Source organism: Erigeron canadensis, chromosome 1, assembly GCF_010389155.1.
Source record: "Erigeron canadensis isolate Cc75 chromosome 1, C_canadensis_v1, whole genome shotgun sequence".
Taxonomy (NCBI): Eukaryota; Viridiplantae; Streptophyta; class Magnoliopsida; order Asterales; family Asteraceae; genus Erigeron; species Erigeron canadensis.
Genome location: NC_057761.1, coordinates 57,843,405 through 57,866,945, shown reverse-complemented (window position 1 = coordinate 57,866,945; position 23,541 = coordinate 57,843,405). Strand labels below are relative to the sequence as shown.

The 23,541-nt window shown below is 33.5% G+C and overlaps 1 protein-coding gene across 2 annotated transcripts; it reads right to left on the bottom strand.

Annotated features, from left to right (window-relative positions):
• Window positions 1-5,949: 5,949 nt before the first annotated feature.
• LOC122610078 (probable LRR receptor-like serine/threonine-protein kinase At1g56140) lies at window positions 5,950-23,336 on the bottom strand. 2 transcript variants are annotated; one of them, XM_043783064.1, is made up of 24 exons: window positions 23,125-23,336; window positions 15,438-15,636; window positions 14,940-15,011; window positions 14,725-14,796; window positions 14,477-14,548; window positions 14,152-14,223; window positions 13,954-14,025; window positions 13,769-13,840; window positions 13,068-13,139; window positions 12,907-12,978; window positions 12,751-12,822; window positions 12,587-12,658; window positions 12,431-12,496; window positions 12,183-12,260; window positions 12,046-12,090; window positions 10,425-10,486; window positions 9,917-10,296; window positions 9,225-9,420; window positions 9,000-9,137; window positions 8,797-8,915; window positions 8,491-8,701; window positions 7,775-8,006; window positions 7,541-7,691; window positions 5,950-6,582 (listed from the first exon to the last, which is right to left on the bottom strand). In XM_043783064.1, exons 1-24 carry the CDS (start codon window positions 23,258-23,260, stop codon window positions 6,187-6,189), a joined length of 3,129 nt encoding a protein of 1,042 aa, XP_043638999.1. In that variant the 5' UTR covers window positions 23,261-23,336; the 3' UTR covers window positions 5,950-6,186. The 2 variants fall into 2 exon arrangements, with proteins under 2 accessions (XP_043638999.1, XP_043639007.1); XM_043783072.1 differs by lacking the exons at window positions 15,438-15,636; window positions 23,125-23,336 and adding an exon at window positions 15,121-15,218.
• Between the last annotated feature and the right edge of the window lie 205 nt (window positions 23,337-23,541).

Here is a 23,541-nt window from a genome sequence, read left to right as displayed (position 1 = left end):
CATTATGTGTGTGTTTCCTTGGTGAAGTTTGTTCATATGATGGTAATTTAGTACTTATTTCATAAACCACCTATCCTTGATCTATCTGATATATATGTCTATAATATATGTCAAATACTATATATTCAAAGGATATGCATGCATATACTAATTTCTTCCGAGCTGAGACATATATTATATACGACGCATCACACAAACATTTTTAAGGTTCGATGAACAAACTTGTCGCATATCATTAAAAACAATCATATGTTGATGCATGTGGCGCATATGCATTGTGTATATATATATGTACAATATATATTCTTATATGAGGACCACATACCACCATTCATCTCAGCAAGAAGAGTACTGATAGGAATTATCAATATATATATATATATATATGGCCCCTTCACAGAACTTTTGAGGCTTTAATCAATGCATTTGGCAAAAGATTTGTACAAAAGGGGGGGTGTTCCACTTTTGAAATGTGGACTTAAAAGCTTTCTCAATATCCTGTGACCCCCCCTCCATCTCTTCAGTATGTACTCTTTGTTTTTCTTTAATACATGAACTGCACAGTAATAGTGCTGATCATGAGTGGGGGTGAGTAAATGATAGGAGCAGGGGTCAAAAGAGTAATTTTACAATAAAGGACTAATTAAGTAAAATGGTAGGGACGTTGGACTTAATTGGAATGTTGTTGTTTTCAATGGGTTAAGTTGAGGTGAGATCATGGTGTCAGATTGATGCTATCTATTTGTCTCTGTTGAACCCAGCATCAACAATGGAATCCAAGAAGGGCCTTTGTACGTGTTCCCACCTTAATTAGCTCCATATATATTTACCACCTTCTTCTTCTTTTTTCTTTTTTTTTTTTTTTGACCTTTAAGACCATCTTTTAACAAAAACGCGTTCACTGTTGTGTTGGCTGCTCTAACATGCCTGGCTTTCAACTCATCTCCTAATTACCGGCAGCGGCGCGTCGCCGGATCAGTTTGGTGGCCATCCCATTGGAGAGTCGGGCGTGTTGGGTTTCTACTTAATTTTCTTTTTATTTTCCTTTCCAGTGTAGGCTTAAGGCTTTTGAAAGCCTTAATCAAAATCAATTTGGGGTCCTAATGCAAATTATATAATGATACTTAGTTCAAAGTCCAAACATTAAGTCTAGTATACAAAAATATTGGGGTCTTATGTAGATTTTTAAGAGCCTAAAACAATCGCTTATTCTCGTATTACTATGATATCCACCTTCTTTCAATGACTAAGCTTATTAGAATATTTATAATAATAATGTTAGAGTTTTTGGAATTGGGTGATGTAAGCTTATTAGAATATTTATATGTTATTAACATGTTAATGAAATGGAGAGTTTTTTTTTTTTTTTTTTTTTTTTTTTTTGACACTTTTTAATCACATGACCATATCGTCAATTAGTATATTTCGATATTTGATTTGATGATAACAAATGGAATGTAGCTAGCTAGATCACAATGGGTAGATTCTAACTAAATCGCAGGTACAAATTAATTACTTCAATTCTCGTGTATGTTTCTAAAAGGCGTGTCTGTACAGTTATATTTTCTTAGTTTGCGCGCAGTAAGTCTGTGAAAGTATCATAATTCCCTCCTCTAAAAGTTGCCATTCACAAAATTAGTCACTTCTTCAGGGACCAACAATCATCACACGAGTTAATTATGTTTTACTTGTTATTCTAAATCTGTCGATCTTGAGATAATACAAATACAATAACCTTGTACGAGGATGCTTTTGCTTGCATATTTCTACAATCAACAAGACATTACCTCGATTTAAAAAAAAACAAGTTGATTACATAAATATCTAACTAATATTAGATTGTAAAGATAACATTACCTTCTTTACCAATAATGATTAATCCAACTGATCAGAGACATCCTAGGTTTTACCAAAGGTTTTGAGTTCGATTCTTAATGATGACAACTCTTGGGATTTTTTTCTCCGAATACTTGTAACGGCCCATGTCAACATCTCGTTGTCTAGGGTACCTGCAAGGCTTCACCATTGTACGGTGAGGTATCCCAGATGTCGCATACCAACGGAATGCTCGGAAGGAAAAAAAAAACATTACCTTCTTTAATAAAGTAAATAAATATGAATAATAACTTTTGTCTTTATTTGCATTTATGGTATAAATAAAACATATGTAAAATATAAACTAAAGTTACAATTTGATTGGATGGTAAAACCCTTACTTACTAAAAGGGAGACCCTCACCCCCTAAATTTTATTTGTTCTTTTTAAAATTTACATTTTTTATCCATAAAACTTTCATATAGAACCCTGAAGTTTTATATTTAAATAGATTGATATACATATTTCTGGGTTTTAGGTAAAATAAAACAAGTATTAAAGTAAAATAAATAAAACAATAGGTTTTTCTTCACTAAAGATCACCGTGCATCATGAAAATTATTGTGAATCAATTGCTTCGTGAATCTTCGTGCATCAATTTAACCATGATCCAAGGGTCAAGATCATGTCTTATTTATTTTACTTTAATAGTTGTTTTATAATACCCAACCCCCATATTTCTGTCCTTTTTTTTGTTTTATATAAAATCAATTTAAGTAACGTATTTTTGTTTAAACATTACCGTTTCCTTTATATTTTTTTTAAAAGTTTATGTTTCTAAAATTTAATTTTGGGCTTTTTCTAATATATATAGTTTTTTTGCTTTTGTAATATTTTGATTTTTTAACATTTTGTTTTTTATAAATTGTTTTTTTATATTTTGATATAATTTTTTAGCAAACTCTTTTATAAAATTTTGTTTTACATATATCCTTTTGATTCTTTTTGTTTCATGTTTTGTTTCTATTGACTTTTGAGTTTCTTTATGAACGTTTTTTCCTTCATGATTTTTTAAGTAAACATAAACGCGATGATGTATCCGTATGTTGTAACGTGTCATACCATGTAAAAAGGCCGCAAAACCATATACGCTTAACATACTAAACATTAAACGTCTTAGATTGAGTGACAATTTTTTAATGTATTGTGTTATTTGCCTTTAAGTAAATATATTTGCGATTTATTTTTTCTTTAGAAGATTTTTTAAAACGTTATGTTCTGCGAAATTATTAATTTGGAAATAAACACATTTACGATGTTGTGTTTATGATATTGCATTTAAAAAACAAAACGTGAAGTAATGATATATAATTACAGTCCCGCAACGCGAGGCTTCCGGATTACCTGGTTAAAATGAAAATAGATGGATAACGTTCACCATCGCATATATACGGAGAATATATTTCAGAAAACAAAATGATCATAAATAAGTCAGAAAATGTGTGTGATCATTTTAGTTAGTTGTACATCATGCTATAAGAATTGGTACATTAACACCCACCATTTATGTTGCTCGCCATTTAGATGAAGGACTTCAATCACACCTTTTACTGCATATGATAGATAGAGAGATGCATGGGAGGTGGGCCATTTTTCATCAAGTAAAATAGCCTTAAGAATGAAACTAACTAAATTGGCTACAAATTGCAACATCATGCCTCACTTATTCCACAATCTACATCTTATGATATTTATTTCACATGATTATTGAATAACTTTGAGCGTGGTCCTTCTCGATCTTTATCTACTTTCTTTAAGAGCATTTTATAATCTTTAATCATGAACATAATCTATATACAACAAATCCATAGTCAAATAATACACTAGTGCTCACTTTTTTCTCATAAGACGTCGCGTCACAACATCACATATACTTTGTAATTATTACTCGTACTATTTAAACTAGATAAAAGATATAATATACTTATAGGAGCTAGTTTCACAAAACATATTATTTACACTAGGATCACTCCGGCGAGCGCTCATCAGCCATTTCGTAGGGTTGTTTGGATACGTCAAATCAGGAGGGAGAAAAGAAATAAGATAATTAAGTCTTCCTTTTTGAACTGTTTAATTTTTTCAGAATGATGTTGTTAAAGCTATTAATTATACAGTATGTATTTTTTGCATTACATATAAGATTTCAAGTCCTATATATTAACACCCGATATTATCACGAACCGTAACTTATAAAATGTAAAAATGTGTTAAGTTGGAATATATGCAAAAGATGCTTAATGCTTTACATAGTGAGAGAATCGAACAAAAGAAAAAATGTTGGCATGAGGGACATGATCATGAGAGTGAGAGATGGAAAGCTTTATTAGAAAACTAACTAGTGGCGAAAACCTTTAATTAGGATTTTTGTTATGCTTTTTATGTGTGTTTAATTGGGACTTGTAGGAAGGTACAAATTAAACTAAATTTGAATAAGGAATATGAAAATGGATTGTTTTCATCCATTAATCAAGCCCCACATAGTTATCGTTATGTGACTTGTCTCCTACTTGTAATTGTAGTAATTTTTCTCTCGTCCATATATTTATATTTATTCTATCTATTTGTGGGTCTATAATATTAGTGGTCACTAGCCTCATAATCATAATCCTTTTCTTAATTAATTAGCATCTTAGTAGTGGTGTAGGTGAGACTACGTAATATTCCATATCTTATTATTAATATTAATATAGTATTTGTTTAAAAAAACTTGGCAAGAACCAACAAAATAGTCAACTTGTTTGAATATTTATTCAAAAATTGAGCAATATGACTCTTGTCGGGTGCTTGGCAAGTTTAACTAACCCAATTTTGTTTACCGTGTACGTTCATGCGGGTCACATTCATCATATATATGTAGCTTAATTGCTAGCGTACATGTATATATTTCCAACAAATTAACAAACCATTTAACGAAAGTAAACTTAATTTTACCTAGCTTCATACATAGCTTTTCATGAGCCAAGCAAAGTGAGAATATACCAAGAGTGTGATATCCCCAAGTTAACTTGATTAACATTTTAATACACGGAGGCACGGAGCGTATATAAATATGGATTATCCCTAAAAGTTACGAGTATATGAATAGAAAATGTGTGTGTGCGTTTAGTATACAATGACAGTCCAAAAAGGTTTGTGTATTAAACCCAATATACGTGTGCACTGTGCTCACGAGTGGCTACGCACGTGAGTGCAAAAGATGATTAAGAATCCTTGGAATGAGGAACCTGAATATGAATCATAAAAAAGAAGAAACCTCCTGCATATGGATTGATGTTTTCTTTTACAAATTGTCACTTTCACACAGCTCCAAATGATGTTTTTCTTTTGCTCGGCAGACATAAATTATTAATACTAGTACTATCTTAATCTTACTACCATATAGCCTTTTGCTTTGATTCCCTACTTTAACTTTTGATTTGGTAAAAAAGAATTTGGATATTTTATAACAAAAAAAACATTTGACACCTTTTCTGGAATCCTAGGTTGCTTCATTTTTTTTTCCACAAAAGAAAAAGTGCTTCAAAATACACCAAATAAGGTGTCTCAAGATTTCTTTAGCTTTTGGGTCAAACAATTTATCGCTTAATGGCTGCATTGTACACCCACACCCACCAAAACTTGACCACCCTCTCGCACTCACCACCTACTGACTATGTTACCACATCCTTTAAATCAATTGCTTCTTCAACTCACTGTTATGATGCTGAAGTAATCGAATAGCTCACGACAAATTCACGAAACAATTACAATACAAGAAAACATGTCAGAGATAAGTGACTAAAAACGGCCGTGGCTGTCAAGGCATTGGTGATTACGACAGGAAAAACTTAATAGCATATATAACGTTTGGCAAATTGGTTATTTAGAGCTTCAAAAATGATTTTACATCTTACTTGTTTTTTTTTCTCTGTTTATTATCTGAATACTATGAAATCCACACCTCCAATTTTCCTATTGAGGCAATAATTTTCCACTATCTGGTGTCGCGTTTTACATTTTGACCGTTTGATTAACAGGTAATCCCACCTATATAAACTGTCATAACCACCTACAAACCCTCTCATTTATAACATGTATGAAAATGCTGTTGAAATTTCATTAAGTAAAACATCTTAAAGTATGTATCTACACCGTGTTTTACGTCGTATTCTATCACTCTAACATTAAAGGCAATTTACAAGTTACTATTAAAAGAAAACAAAAATGTCACATTATGCTTATGAACAATTATAATGGTTATGGACAGATAGCAGTTTAGGAGGACACATGTTAATGAATAAGAAGGGCCAAATAGATACCAGTTAGGACCTGTCACCTTCCATCTCTTAGGCTTCCATTGTTCCTTAGCTCTGACAAGATTATGGGCGATGACATCGAATCACGACCAGTTGAGGAAGTAGTATTTGTAGTCCTCGTAGTAGTCATGGTTGTATTTTCAGACGAGATTGGCTCATCGTCACAGAAAGTGTTAGTGATATCATTAAAATCCCAATCTGTCAAATAACTAGGCTTTGTTGTGACAACACTTATTTCAATATCACCTGAAAGCATTCCAATAACACGTGACATTGCCGGTCTTAATGACGGTGACGCTTGAACACACATAAGTGCCACCCCTATCATACGAGTAGCTTGTTGCTCATCAAAAGAAGTCAACGATGGATCTATAAGCTCCAATTGTCGGTTTCTTTCGTATAGACTCCATGCCTGGAAGTACCATGAAGTCATTTGATCAATACATAAGAAATAAGGATAACTATTGTCATTTTGGGTCAACTGGTAATGACAACTATTCGAGGTGACAAATTGGCCCATTTACCTAAGGATGAATCGATTTTGGTTGCCATTCATTTCAGTTAGATTAAATCAAGCTTAAAGGGAATGGGTCAACTGGACCAAGCTTTTCTATAATTAGTTTACTTTAAAATTCTTTTAGGGGTTGTTTTCTAATTCTATCTGAACCAATAATTAAGAGCCTATTAGTAAACCCAAAACCCAAGCGTAAATAATCTTATATATCTGTATGATACCATCACTAAATCAAGCGTTGATAGTCAATATGAGCCAACCCAATAGCAAGCTCATACATTCTTATAATGGCAATATGAACCTGTAGGAGCTGAACCAACCATTTTTTGCCTATACGAGTCAACACAAAATTTGATCATATACATTCTTATATGGCAATATAAACCCACAGGAGCTGAACCAAAACCCAACTTTATACCAGCCTATATGGCTATATGAACGTCAGAGAACTATATTCATACTAGAAGAACCAAGACTAGAAGTGGCAAGATGGGTGGGTTAGACAATGTGTCAGATCATGTTTGGATTTGAAACACGTCTTTTTTTATCAGGGGGTCATAACAGCATGGTTGGATTGATCCAGATACTTCGATGCTATATTATTTAACTTTTTAATATGTTAATTAGACACCCGTTCAATCAGTTTCTCGATTATCTAAACTTTTTAAATTGATCAATTTGAAATGAGTCAGAATCACCACCTCTACTAAAGACATAGGCATTAAGCAAGCCAATTTCGGACATCCGCATTTTCAAGATTGGCAACCCATGTGCCAAGCCCCATAATAACAATTTAACATGAATATCAAGCTAACCAAGCTTTGGTTTGGGTCAAATGTATCCCCACGTATCTTACCCATTGTAGAAGATACTTTTGCTCGGGATCCAGTTTATCGTCATAATTCGGCCTCCCACTAAGAATCTCTAAACAAACTACTCCGAATCCAAAAACATCAGCCTTCGATGTCAAATGCCCACGCATTGCATACTCTGGTGCAAGATAGCCACTATGCAGGATATCATGTGTTAGAAGAATAGTGGGTTACTAAATATAGTCAGGCTATGTTTTAAGAAGAGTGACGGAACTCACATTGTTCCAGCAACCCGGGTACTCATGTGGGTTCTCTTATCATCATATAATTTTGCTAATCCAAAATCAGATATTTTGGGACATAACTCTCCATCAAGCAAGATATTACTCGCTTTGACATCCCGGTGCACAATTCTAGGCCTTGATTCTTCATGAAGATAAGCCAGTCCTTTTGCTGTTCCCAAGCATATATTGAAACGTGTTGGCCAATCGAGGCGCCCATCTGTTTTTCCTGAAGATATGAAGAAGGAAAGATTTGTAGATTTTCATATGATGATGACAATAGGTCAACTTGTGTTATGTTTTATCTCTCATTGATCAATAAAAAAAATTCTAACAGAGTAACAGGGAAACGGGTCGGTTCTAGACCTAAGCAGTTTTACTCAAAGATTTGTGTTAAGATTTTACAATAATGTTTTATAGTCATAACTGACAGAATCGTTAACCCAACCAGTTTGGAAATACGACGCATGCTAATTTATAGACCATTTCAACCCCGACACTTTTGACCTGTACCCAACCCGTCCATTTAGCAATAACATATCATCAAACAGTTGCAATAGGAAATATTTGTGTTTGTTTCCCCTTTTCTTTTTCAGAAAATGTGAGAGTTTGGACATAGCATCAAACATTTGGAATCATATTCGTCTTTTTCTCAATAAAAGTGAGAGTTATCACGAAAGAAGATGATGAAGTAGGTGTATAAATTTCTATACCAAAGAGTGCCTGATCAAGGCTTTTGTTCTCAAGATACTCGTAAACCAAAAGTCTTCGAGCTCCATCAATACAAGAGCCATGGAGCTTCACAAGGTTCCAGTGTTGGACGGATGATATGGTTGAAATTTCTGTTATAAACTGACTCCTCCCATGATGGGATGCTACTGACAGTTGCTTGACAGCTACCACACTTCCATCATTCAATATCCCCTATAGAAAATCCGAAAATGCATTACTAATATTTTGAATACAAAAATGAATATCGATAGAAACACTGTACTAAAGTTAGTAAATATTGGCCTGACCTTGTAAACAGGCCCAAAACCACCTTCTCCAAGCAAATTTGAAGTACTGAAATCTGCAGTTGCAGTTCTCAGTTCCGCATATGTATAAGTATTTACTTTAGGTCCCATTCCAAGAAACTCTGGCAGATATGATAAAAGAGGTAAGAACATGATTTTATGTCCTTTTTTATTTAATAACAGAAATACAAGTATACAACTGCTACCTTCTTCTAGTCGGTGTTTTGACCTTTTCCTTTTCATATATAAACCAAATACTAAGAAAATAAGACTGACAGATGCGACAGAAGCTATGATACCAACGATCATTCCAGTTTTCTTTGACTTGCCCTTAACATTGAACTCTGAAAAGGAAAAAAAAACAGCAATCACTACACTCAGAACCAGATATAGTTATGAAAGAGCATGTATGTGATTTCTATGTATGGTACCAGGAGAAACTCTGAGGGCAGAAATTAAAGGTCCATAATCTCCCTGTTCAGGTATGCAGCAGGTCCCCTTTCCAGCCCAGAACAAATGAATTTCAAGATGGTTTTGAGTTACGGTAACATCAAAATTCTTTTCAAGGGCTCTACCAATACCACCTGCCTCCTTTGCTATATTGAAGTCTTTCTGTCGACGACTTCCCTAGAGTTCAAGTATGAAGAATAATCAGATATTATCGGTACCTATTTAAGCAGCTCACCTCGTCATTATTATTAGCTATGTTCATCTAAAAAATCACATTAAGTAAAATTTTCAACTTTAGTTTCCTCATTGAGTTTAGAAACTGAGAATGAATTTGAAGCCATCTTTATAGAGATGGAGAAAGAATATTTAAAACATACGATGTCATGTGGCAAACAACTTCAATTTATTTCAATGCAGTATCACTTTCTTAACCTCTCCAAAACAAATTTCTTATTGCATAAGCCTCTAAAGCATCCAGCGAACAGTTGGGAGTCAAACAAACAAGATCTTCAAGAGTGTTTCAATTTATATCTTGAAACATACTAGTTTATATAGCAAGGCTAAGCAGAATTTTGCTTCTGATTATAAATTATTGAATCATATAATCAGTTTCAAAAGCAGTAAAACAAATTATCTAAAAATTAAAGTAAAATAAGCTTTATAACAGTTGAACCTGGATGTAAATATCAAAGACACGCCTTCCATGACCTTGCCAGGTGTTTCTGGTTCGATTGAAGACAGTTTCAGCAAAGAAAAGGCTTACTGTATAAGGACCGTTTTCTAGTCCTAAACCATAATACCTAAGCGATCCTGGAGACTTCCTTGAGGTTCTGAAGAGCTCTGGATAGTTTGTGTTATCAACCTGGGTAGTTGTAGATGCTATGAATGACGGGTCAGGTCGGTCAAGGACAATACCCCCATTGCTCACTGCCCATTTTTCTTGAAATATATAAGAAGAAGCAGGTCCAAGGGTTGTAGTGTTTTCAGTCTCAAATAGTATGCCATTGGCAGATCTCATTTCTGAGCCACCGCACTTGATTGCAAAGCTGGTATCTTAGCAAGAAATAAAGGTCATCATCAATCGCCCACTCACCACTTCTGAGTAAATTTGATGAATAATAGCTTCTTGGAAGACAAATAAAAATATATATTATATATGTGAAAAGAAATAATCAACTTACAAGGTGTTGTATTTCTGTTGCAAGGAAAGTCTCGTTGAAGACAGACCAGTCCTGGGAAAGTACTGCAAACAAAGATTCGATTATTCAGAATAATAATAAAATAAAAACTGCACAAATGCAAACCAAAATTTGAGTGTTTTAGCTTTAAGGGCAAGGGCGCAGTCGGCAAAAAGAATCGGCTCTTTTCTTTGGCTTCTATCGGCTCTTTGGCAACTTTGTACCATGTGTATCGGCAAGCATCGGCACATTACATCGGCTATATAAATTGGCCACATTTAACCGATCCTTGTGAACGTTGGGAGCGTGCTCTGTGACCGTTTTTTTATTTTTTTTGTTCTTGTGCCAAAACCAATCCCACCGGAAACCTAATTTTTTTACTTGGGGGTTTTCGATTTTGAGGCAAATACTATGGTTTTCTTGGCTTCTATTGCCGGAATCCATGCCGGAAACGACTTGCCGATGCTCCTAACGTACAATACCCTTTTCCGGTGAGATCTAAAACCCCTTTGTGGGGTTTCAGGTGGTCGTCGGCCAAAAACGTCCACTTTTTACGGCCAAATAGTTGTTTGGCAAAGGTTCAGTTGGCACTTTTCATTGGCTATTTGTATGGCTACTTTTCCGGTGACCCTTTTCTTGGGGTTTTTGGTTGGTACACGCTTTTCCGGTGACTCCTTTTTGGGGTTTCTGATTTAAGCCGTCGCTGCATGTGTTCCGGTGACCCTTTTTTGGGGTTTTTGGTGGTGTTGCTTTGGTTTTCCGGTGACTCCTTTTTGGGGTTTCTGGTTTATACGGTTTTCCGGCGAGCCCTTTTTGAGTTTTCCGATTAACTGCTGCTGCTTATGCTTGTTTATATGTATATTTATCGTATTTACATTGCCGTTAATTGCATGTTTGTGATTAGCTTGGTAGTGTTAACTCAGCGGTAGCATTGCCGGATTTTTTCCTTGGTAATGTTGTCATCTTTTGTTCCATTAAAGGAATAGGTAGCCGGAAAAGTAGTATTATGTCGGTGATGATATCGTTGAACAATTAGGTTGCCGGTGTTACATTTAGATGGGCGATGATGATACAAAATGTTTGTAAAAATGGGACTCGGATGATCCGAGGCGTATCTTAGCCGGGTAAACCTTCGGGTTAGCAGCCATGGCGTCTTCGACTTCTGAATTCCCGACAAATTCTGAGCCCATCCTTTTTAATAAAAAAACGATCACTTTTTTCATTTTTCCGGCAACCTTTAATTTTTCTGGCATTGGCATTTTTGCAAGTTTTGGCTAAATTTTTTGCACTACACCATCACTTTTGGCTAAATTTTGGCAAGTTTCGGCTACTTTTCGGCAAAAACACGTGGAGGCCTTTGATTGATCGAAAAAGAGCCAAAACCAAGCCAAAGAGCCAAGCATCGGCTCTGCACCCTTGCCCCTTAGAATTCCCTTTAAACTCCAAATAAGAATTATAATCATGGGAAAAAGATGGTAACTAACGGATTTGCTTTTTAAGAATAATATCCAAGTATCCACTTATTTTTCCAATCTTATTAAGTGCCTGGATGCATTCAATCTAAGTTAGATAATGTGACATTTGCAAACACCACATCACATAGATTAAAAATTTTAATGATTACCTTATGTTTGTGCTGTCAAACTTAAAGTTGTTAGCCACCAAATTCCTGAAACAACAGAAACATGTTCATATACTAAAATAATAACAAACCACTGGGTCGAAACGAGATAGTATTAATTGAACAGAACATAAGCGTACAATTGCAGATTGGCCATTGACCACGTTGGAATCACCCAGCGTGGAAAATCACCTGACAGTTCATTGTAAGACAAATCTCTGCAAAATAAAGTTATATCAAATCAAAAGGAAATATATAAACAGGTTCCAAGAAAACTCATGCAATAATAAAATTTCTTCATGTGTAACTGATACTCTGATAGGTGTCAAGATTTACAAACCTCCAATAACAGCTACTAGATCTGTTCAAATAGCCATGGTCAACTTACATGTTTTGAAGACGCTCACTTTTGTCAGGAAGAAGAGAACCAGACAAGCTGTTGTTTCCAAGAAATCTAACCAAACCAACACAACATAGTATCAGAGAAACAGTTACACCTTATCCAATATTGTAAGGGCTAAGGGGAGGTCCAATGAAAACTTACAAAGAAACAAGGGAACTCATATTCATTAACGTTTGTGGAAGTGAACCATTTAAATTGTTGAAACTTAAATCCCTGCCAAAGAGAAGAAGTAGGGTATTAAAAATACAGTGGTTGAGACTTCTGTAAAATGGCTCATATTTAACTAGATTTTGCATGAAACGTACAGAGTACGAAGACTTTGCAATCGATTAATCTCTGTCGGAATGGGGCCCGAAACCAATGCATTTCTTATAACTCTAGTCACCAAAACATTAAAAGATAATAAGTAATTTGAAATTATTAAACCCTCCACATAATTTAAAGGGATATGTGTTTCTTACAAGTCGGTTAGGTTCCTCAAGTTGGTGATAAAATCAAGAGATGAACTCGCGTTCTGTAAATCACTTACTCGCCTATACAAGTTCATGTATAAAAGTAATTCAAATATTTGGACTACCAGACAATAAGTAATATCTAGAGAGAGAAGGTGTGTATAACTTACAAAGAGGTCAACGAGGTTAAATTTGAGAAACTGGCTGGTATAGGACCTTCAAAATTATTGCCTTGAAGTCTCCTATAAAACCAAACATCTGCAAATTAGTGGATGATACCTTTGTAGCTTAAAATTATACACTATAGCCAGAAGTTGCAAGATGGGCGGGTTGAGTTAGGGATCAAAATATGTTCACTTTTGGACATGTCATTTTAGTACATGCCAAAAGGTCAGCCAGGGTGACCCGAAAAACACTTTTAGTCCATTTTCTATAATACCTAATGCACTAAATATGAGTATATAGATACATAAATTATAATATTTTTTATTTTTTATTTTTAACTTGGCTAAATCATCACCAAGTTGATCTAGCGGCAAGGAGTCTTGTTACTCACAAAATGTCTCATGTTTGAATACTGTCCTGCACATATTTTGGGGTGGCCAGGGAAATGGCTGAAACCGGCAAAGCGCGATTAGACCACTATAAATAGCCAAAAATGACTCGCCATTCTGGGATAACCCCTAACCTTTAAAAATTTTAAAAAATGTAGGAGTTTGTGTGCATGGAAAGTAGACTTCGGGAAACCTTGCAGTTGCAACAGGTTTCCCTTTAGCTTAAGTCTTTTAATATTACCCATTTGACCCTTTTCAGCTAGAAAATAACCCAAATTGACTTCCCACCTCAAGCTACTACAACCATTCTTACTTACAGTTGCGATAAGTTTTTCCAGTTGCTTATAAAATCAGGTATCTTTCCGGTAAATGGGCTGTCTGATGCCCACCTAAAAACCAACAAGGTAACTGATAGTAAGCCTAGATAAGCTGAATATGTAGTATCTGGTTTTCACGTAATTACTAAAAGAAAAGATAATATTCATGTGACAGAAATACATACATCACACGCATATTTTGGAGGTTAGCAAATGTCGAGGGAATCTCACCGCCAGCACCACAGCTGTCTAGGTAACTGTGATTATGTGTGCTTCTAATCAGATACTAGATATCTAGAGTATGCATAGGTAAATTAACTCAGTAGTAAATGTGAGTGTATGTGCGCATGTACATGTATCATTATTTTCTAATAAGAACATACAGAAATTCCATTTTAGGTAGATAGCCAAGTTCTGGGGGAAGACTGCCTGAAAAATTATTGGAACTCACAGCCCTGCAACAAATAGACAACATAACCATGTAGCATATAAACTATCCCTCAAAATTTATAAACTGAGAAAGCAGCTAATGGAAGGCAAGGAAAGCAGAGAACCAGAAAAACAAGCACGGATCTCTTTTTCACTTGGCTAATAAATTGAAGTTTTAATGAATAGTAACACGTCCCTAAAGTTGTAATCATGTGCTCAAAAACTATAGTCTCTTTGCAAGAGTATACAAACACAAAACATAATTAAAAAAGCACTCACAACATTGCTAGTTCTTTAAGATTTCCTAGCTCCTTGGGTATTGTACCAAAGAATTGATTGTGGGCAAGGGACCTGTTAAGACAATAATACGGAAAGTTGAGTAAGATGTTAAAACAAAGGGTCAACAGTTTCAAAATTTCAACCTTTCACACACATAGGTAATCGGTAGAGCACATATAGTTTACTGTAATATTTCATTGATCTAAAAATGTAAGGGAAAAAAAATGAAATAAATATCCTGCACTTACAGGATCACCATTGCAGACATATTTCCGAGGAATGGGGGCAAGGTACCGGTGAATGCATTCTGATCAATTTTCCTGCATAAGTGAAAGATATTATGATACCATCGCGTTTGAGATATGATAACAAACATTTCTCACACATTTTAAGACTAAAGCTTGATTTCGGTTGATAATAATAATAATAACTATAATGAGAGAAATAAAAAAAGGGGGCCTACAATACGGCGAGGTAAGTTAGAGCAGCAATTTCTTCAAGAATAACCCCTTGCCTGTTAAGTTTAGAGACTTTCCTGGAAGCAAAAGATGGAAACTCTTACAGAGCTATAGCAACGTTACTTGTAAAATTTGCATTATACTCTATAAAAAAAAATAACTTGTTTGTTAAGGTTCTTGTTTGACCTTCTGTAACTCTCAATGCCGTCTTTCACAGGTTTTGGGTCCCAATACCGTCGTGTATGGGAGGTTGATATGTAGACAGCCTTACCCCTACCAAAGGTAGAAAGGTTGCTTCCATGTTCTACCATAGGTAGAAAAGGACCTCCAGTCTTGCTGGGCATGAGGATCGAACCCATGACCTTTGTTTCCAGAGGCATGAGCTCCAACCACTGATCCAACCCAGTTGGTTTTTCTTGTTTGACCTTCTCATTTGTGTATTTATGTGTGCTGCTTATTGTACATATATGTGAATATGAATCAGGTAAAAGAAAAAGACTTACAATTTGGTAATATGGCAAGTGTTGTTGCTATCATAGGTACAATCGCATTCGATGGATGGATTGTTGTAATCCTTGTCGAAATCTGGTCCAAGGGCTGTTCCGGTACACGGTTCTCCGCTTATGTTCCACAAGCCGACATTGTTTTGGTTTCTTGGAATTTGAACATCCCATTTCTGAAATATAGAATTTAACGCTCTTGCTGTTTATTTGGGAAGAAAAAGAAAAGAGAGATGGATGGATTAGATGCTTATCTTTAATAAATACTAAAAGAGAACCCTTAAATCAAAAATGGAGTAATTTAAACCCTTTATTAAATTTTTTTTTTATTTCTCTACCTTAGATCAAGATAATGACATTATCATTGACTCAACATATAATTAAATACTCTTTTAGTCCTTCAACTATGGATAAAATTTTTTAACAATACATATTAATAAATAATATTCCACTAATCATATCAATTTTAATAAATCTAACATTTTGAATACCCTTTTTGATTCGGGAAACCAATGTCAAACCTTAGTCTTTGAAATTATATTTATAGTATGGTTGTTTTATGAAAAAATCAAACGGTTCATTTTCATTATTCTTATTTTATTTATTATTCTGTAAATTTTAATAGTTTTTAAGTATTTATTATACCATTATGTTAACTTTTTATAGGTATAAAATGTAATTTTTCATAAGCTTTTTCCGCGTTTCACGCGGGTTATAATCTAGTTTATACGTATTCGGGCACAAGTGACCAAAACACATTGATTATATTATAGAACAAATATTAAAATAAAATAAATAAAACGATTAGATAATGATAAAATTGATCCACGGATTAACGGTATACAAATCTATATATATATATAAGAGAAAGATCAAATAAGAAGGTGTCTTAAGGATAGAAGATAGAGAAGGTCTTATGAACCAATCAGAACGTGACATGTGGATTTAAAAAAAAAAACGCGGTGGCATTTTTGTAAATAAATCAAACTTTTGTCAGCCTGGTTCTGGATCAGCCTGGGTCTGGGTCAGCTTGGGTTATGATCAGCTTGGTTGGGTAAGCTTGGTCAGTTTGGTTAGTCAGTTTGAGTTCTGGGTCAGCTTGGTCAGTTTGGTTAGTCAGTTTGGGTTCTGGGTCAGCTTGGGTTCTGATCAGCTTGGTTAGTCAGCTTGGTCAGCTTGGTTGGGTCAGATTGGTCATCCTGGGTTATGGGTCAGCTTGGTCAGCCTGGAATCTGGGTCAGCTTGGGATCTACATTTGTGTAGATTATGTGTAGTTTTGTGACAAGCTGACCCAACCCAAGCTAACCAAGCTGACCCAACCTGACCCAGACCCCAAACTGACCCAACCCAACCCTAAGCTGATCCAAAACTCATTATCTACATTTGTGTAGATTAATTTACATTTGTGTAGATTGTGTCAAGCTGACCCAACCCAATCTGACCCAGACCCCAAGCTGACCCAACCCCAAGCTAACCAAACCTGACCCAATCTGACCCCAACCTGACCCATTCTGACCCTGGCCCCAATCTGACTAAACTGATCATGCTAACCAACCAAGCTAATCAGAACCCAAGCTGACCCAAAACCTATAATTTACATTTGTGTAGATTATGTGTAAATTGTGTCAAGCTGACCCAACCTGAACAGACCCCAACCTGACCCAGACCCAAGCTGACCAAACTGATTATGCTGACCAACCAAGCTGACCCAGACCCAAGCTGATCAGAACCCAGGCTGACCAAGCTGACCAACCAAGCTGATCAGATCCCAAGCTGACTCAGTCCCAAGCTGATAGAAACCAAGGCTGATCACTTCAGAAAAGTTTGATTTATTTACCAAAATGCCACCGCGCATTTTTTTCATTTTGACACATGTCGCGTTCTGATTGGTTCATAGGATCTTCTCTCCCTTCTCTCCTTAAAACACCTTCTTCCAGGATCTCTACCCTATATATATATATATATATATATTGATGCACAATGATATTTACAAGTTATTTGTTTTACTTTAATACTTATTTTATTTTACCTAAAATCTATATTCATAACCATCGATATAGTAGACGGTAAGATTGACCAAATGATTTGTACTGGGCAACAATTCATCTTTAAAGTCGTCTGCCCTTTTTTCTTTTGAAATGCTTTATCATAATTATATGTTATTTACATCATACCATTTTAAATTGTCACGAAATTATGGTCACTATTGCAATAAGGATTTTGATGTTAAATATATATATATATATATATATATATAAAAGTGGTACTTTATAAATAAACATCCTTTAATAATAACTTATAATATTTTGTGCACACAATTATTTAATGAAACCCAATAATATATACGTAAAGTTGATTACAAACTTAAATATTTTATTTAGAAAAAAAAAAAATAGTATCATTGATACACGAATAAAAAACAAAATAAAGTTGTTATTTAAATTACACATTAAGATGCATTAATTATGTTTTCACTTTGTAAATGAACACTGAACCATTGTTTAAGAACGGATGAAATGTTGTATCTCTCTCTTTTATCTCTATTCTCTTATAAAGTAAAAAGGCTATTTTTATTTTAGGTAAAACTATATTTGAATTATTAGAATTACTCTTGACTTTTTATATTTTACCCTTAATGATTTAATTTATACTCTAAACATTTATTTTAATCATTAACAATTTAAGCTCTTATCTTCTAAAAATTGTCACTGTCACAATTACATCAACCTACACCACTTACCGACACCACTAGACCGTCTTCCCTACCACCGTCGTTGCATTGAGCAGGAACCATGCTCGTAAAAATTAAGAAATATATAAGAAAACTTATCTCTCTATATAACTAAGAGATGATAGTTTTTTTGATTAGTTGGCAATTATGAGAGAATGTCACGTAGGATTTTTTATTACGTGTCATACTTACATTAATTTCCTAATTTTAAGCATTACTTTAAAAATTATTCTTTATCTTAATCATCATTGTTTAATACTCCCTCCGTCCCACTAAAAGTGTCTTGTTTTGAATATTCAAAGTCTTTATTTTTTAACTTTGACCTTAAATTTTTTTGTTGGTGTTACATAATATTTGATAAAAGTTACATGAATTGATTAAGTTTTATATATATTTTCATTGGGTATAACTTTCATCAAGTATTATATAACCCAAAAAAATATATTTAAGGTCAAAGTTAAAAAATAATGACTTTGAATATTCAAAATGTGACATAATCAATGGGACAGAGGGAGTAATAAATTAATTAAAAAGTAAAAAAAACAAAAAAAAACATCAATACAAGTCGGCTTCAATATATGGTTAATGTACTGTTTTTTAAATTATTTTATATATATATATATCTCTTAATGAGATTGTTTATTGAAAACATATATATCTATTTATCTCTTAAATCTTTTTAATGATCGTTTAAAATGTATGAGGGATATGTACTATTATTTTAATTTAATAATTTTAATTATTTGTTCCATGTATATCTCTTTAAACTTAATGGATATATTTTTTATTCACCAAGTTACAAAGTTACGTTTATTATTAGTATTAGTATATATATTGACAAATTATACATTATTCTTATTATTTATTTAGTTGTTTCACATTAATATCCAAATTACTCTCATCTTTTAATTGTTTTTATACTACATGACATCGATCACTATGATTAAAGATATAACCCCTACCAAACACAATGTCGTGTTGAAAGTACGTTCTCTTGTTTCATGAATACAACATGGAATAAAGCCCGTTTTATTAGTCATGCTTTAACATATTTGATATATATTATATATGTATAAATTATCATTTTATTATTTGAATCAGTTGTAAATTTACTATTTTTTTATATTATCATAAACCATGAATAATAATGTAATGTAGAGTTATTTTTTAGTTTACGTTCTCAGTCAGCCCCGCACAACATGCGGGTCTAATCTAGTAAGACACTATTTAGAGTTTTAGACTCGTTCATGATATAGAATCTGTTAAAGATTTAAAAGGGCTTTTTTCAAATTCAACACAAAAATAAGTTACGGTTGTGTAATTCTAGCATGCTTATCTAATATTCGAGTTGGTCATTTAAATGAACAAGTTGACCTATTACTCTATTAGCCTATGTAGCACCGAAACGGATACGGCAAAGGGGAACAGACAATGGCGGAACCAAGATCGTATGTGACCCATAGCACAAATTTTTTCGCTAGCTTAGTATCGCCGCAAAGTAATGATAACGTTTAGATTGTTACAGCTTTTAACACTTTATTAAGTTTGTCTATTTTTGGTGGGTTTTTAAGAGTTTTTGGCACATTTGGTTGTAAACTTTTCATGTTTATTAGTACAAATACATCTTTATAAGTTATATTGATAAGAAAATCTTTCGAAAGTTTAAAACTAGTTACATTGACCGGTATCCGATATTTATATGACCCGTAGCATCAATAGAAAATACATCATTTTTAAAAAAAAATTATATTACAAAATTTTAACGGACCCATAGTACGGGTTACCCCTCGTTTCAAGGTAGTTCCGCCACTGGGAACAGAAACTATACGGGAACGGGGAACGGCAAAATTAAAAAAATTAGGATACGGGTACGACAAAGATACGACAATAAAAATTAAAGTAAATAAAATATGTTGATTTTATATAAAAGAAAGATTTTAAACTTGAGAGATTATGTATGATTATGTATGTATAATATTTTAATATATGTTTGATATTGACCGGTGATCACTGATTAAATTTTTACTAATCAGTTTTGAAATAAAATAAGTCTGATGGTGGTTTCAATTGTATAATGTAGTTGGTTTGTGTTTTTGGGTATGCGTAGTCGCAAGATGACAGTCGTTTTTGGAATAGAAAAAGCTAATTGAAAGCCTAATATTAACTAGATATGGTATGGAAGCTTCACAGAAACGTTTCGGTATATATGGAAACTTCAAGGAAACGTTTCGTACGTGTTTCGTACAAGTTTCCATTCCTATGAAGTTTCTGAAACGGATACGCCTACCTGTTTGGAGTTTTGGTGCATCATAGCTATTAGGTGATAATAATCTTCTGTGAAATAATACAACTGTTAAAGATATTTACTATCAATTGATGTCATGTATAAGGTGGAGCAATTAATTTGTTCGTGTTTCTCTTATTTTAATTTCTCTTTCGTAAATTTGTAGCAAGTAAATCTTTTGTAACCTTTTTATCACATTAATTTTAAGTGATGTAAAAAGATATTCGTATTTGAAAGTAATTCAGATCTCCAATGAAGGCTTGTTCCTTGGGCAACCAGGGTTCGAATCCAAGGGGGCACAAGTTTACCCCAAATGGCATTCAATGTCGTAGATGTCGTGCCGCTTAGCGATCTATCCGGGGTTTTTTTCCAGTGAACTACCACGATGGCATCCTGGCCAATCGGTGTAGAGACCACATATGGGGTAAACAGCTCCGATCAAAAAATGAATGTTAAAAAAAAAAATTCATATCCAAACCAATTTGATCCGAATGTTTTATTCATTTGTTAGAAGGGCTATATATGAAAGAAAAAAATATAATACGAGATCCTAGCCCTATGCAAATAATGTTATATCTAGATTTTCAAATTTTCAACTTGATTATGTTATAGTGTAGGATTTAAGTTAGTTCAATTTTGCAAGTTAACCTAAATCCACCTTATATGACATAAATTTTAACCTTTTACATATCATAAAAGAATAGTATGACAAAAATCGTGTGTTTCGTTTAACATACAACGACGATATTTTAAGGGGTAAACCTTGCATCGATCATACTATATAACATGTTTTTGACTGTATACTACCAAATATGCTTTAGAGTGTTGTACAATACAATACTATATAACATTTTTAGTGATGTATGGTCAAATTGTGGTGGTATATAGATGACTTCTTTTGTGAAAAAGAAAGGTTAGCTGACTCAAATAATCTAATATGTGCACTATCAATGAATATCGTAATGAGTAATGACATCATGTGATATCGTACATACGAAGGAAAAGGATGCACAAGAGACAAACACGTATCCAAGAATATGTCAATGGAACCACACTCGTGGTATTGAATTTCTATCTAAGAAATACAGACATCAATAATTGTATCACAAGGGTCAAAACTTACATTTCGACAAATATGGGCAAAGGTCAAAGAACCATAAAACGATATTCGTAGCTTTTCATATTGGTGGAATGGACCACTCTTTTCTTTTTTCTTTTTTAATTCCTCTTTTATATACTTCAAATAAAATTTCAATATTTTAATTAATGAAACAAATTTAATTTAAATAAAAACACAACAATACTCGCGCAATGTAACAAACAACAACGATGACGGCGGTGATGAGTAGCGGTGGCTTGTTGCGGTAGCAGCGGTGGTGTTAGTTGAAAGTTGTAATTTAAATAGTGTAGGTTATTGATGTATGTGGTTTTAATGAATGTTTAAATTTAATTGTTGAAAGTTGTAATTTAAAATTAACAAAAACTCAAATAGTATACATAGATTATGTTTATTATTTGGTAGTTGGTGTGAAAATGTTTCGACTTTTACTTAATTTCAATTAGATCACTAAACCATACATTCTTTTTGTATTCTGAACTTTTCCATTTTCTTTTAAAATTTCTTTTTAAACTTTTTCTTTTTCCAAAAATATACGAGTATAGTTTTTTAAATTGTCGATAAAAGAATCTAAAAGCTCACGATTGTTTTTACATGTTAAACTTTTGGAGTTTTTTTTATTTAATCGTAACTCAATATGAATATTTCAAATACAAAATAGCTAAAAGCCTAAAACGGTGGCTAACGAAGCCACCATTCCATTAACGCCTCTGAAATGATCAAATAGACAAATGGAAATTAAATATGACAAAATTATCTTTAAAGTTGTTAAAAGGTCCTTTTTGCTGAAGAACTTTTTATATCCTAAAATAAAAATATTGTCATATCTAATTAACATTACATATTTAGAAAGTCCAACCCTTACGACCAAGTCGCCAACTTTGACCATAAACTTTAACGGAAAAAAATACTACTAATAGTAAATTTGTGATCTCAAAGACATATCCCATGTCTCGTTAGAAAAAATACGAGTAATAAAAAATCGCAATTATCTCCACTATTGGAATTTCTTCTCTATAATTTGAGCGCTGACAATTTTAAGTCGGCAAATCGGAGCAACCAGCTAGGCAGGGCAGGTTACACACACACAATGTGTATATATGCATCACTTATACATATACAACACATAAACAGTAGCATTAAACTTATATGTATCTACCACATTCTTTGATATGTTCATTAAACATTATTCATTGATAAATAAATTAAATACACAATCTCCAATATAAATTGTATATTATGATGAAAGTGAGGTATCACCTCTTAGTACTGATTACTGTTTATGATAAATAGATAACTAAATTGAATTGAAGCGAATTCTGATATATGCATAACTTTTTCCGTATGATTTTAACAAAAATAACTCCAATGAAAATAAACAAATTGAACCACAATTATTGATTCAAACTGAATTATTCAAGTAATAATATAATAATCAGTTAGGCAGGGCTTGTATTCATTCGATATAATGAGCTAATTAATAAAGATAGATAGTTAGATACATCATATACACATACATATAGAGTTAAGAACATACGAGTAAAAAAAGAAATAGTACCTTCAGAAGGATCAGTTCGGGCAGTTTGAGCGGTTGAATTCCGGAAAGAGAATATGCAGAAAATGAAGAAGACGATAGAACTGAAAGACGAGACTGAATACGGCAGCGGCGGCGTGGGGATTGACCGGAAACTCATGGTTTCCGAAAAAAGAAAGAGAGGAATGAATTGAATTATCAGAGGTCCTTGTTGGCAAGTATGTATACCTATCTGTACTCTATTGAATCTATGTTTATTATATTTCATTTTATTTTATATTTATATATTCCAAAAAGAACTGTTTAAATCGATTGAAGCTACTTAGAAGGTGAAATTTGGGCTCCCCACGGGCCACGGACGAGGTTTATGTATGAAACTTGGCCCGTTATACTACGCCTTGACCATATGAAAACATGTCAAACTTTAACTATTCATTATTG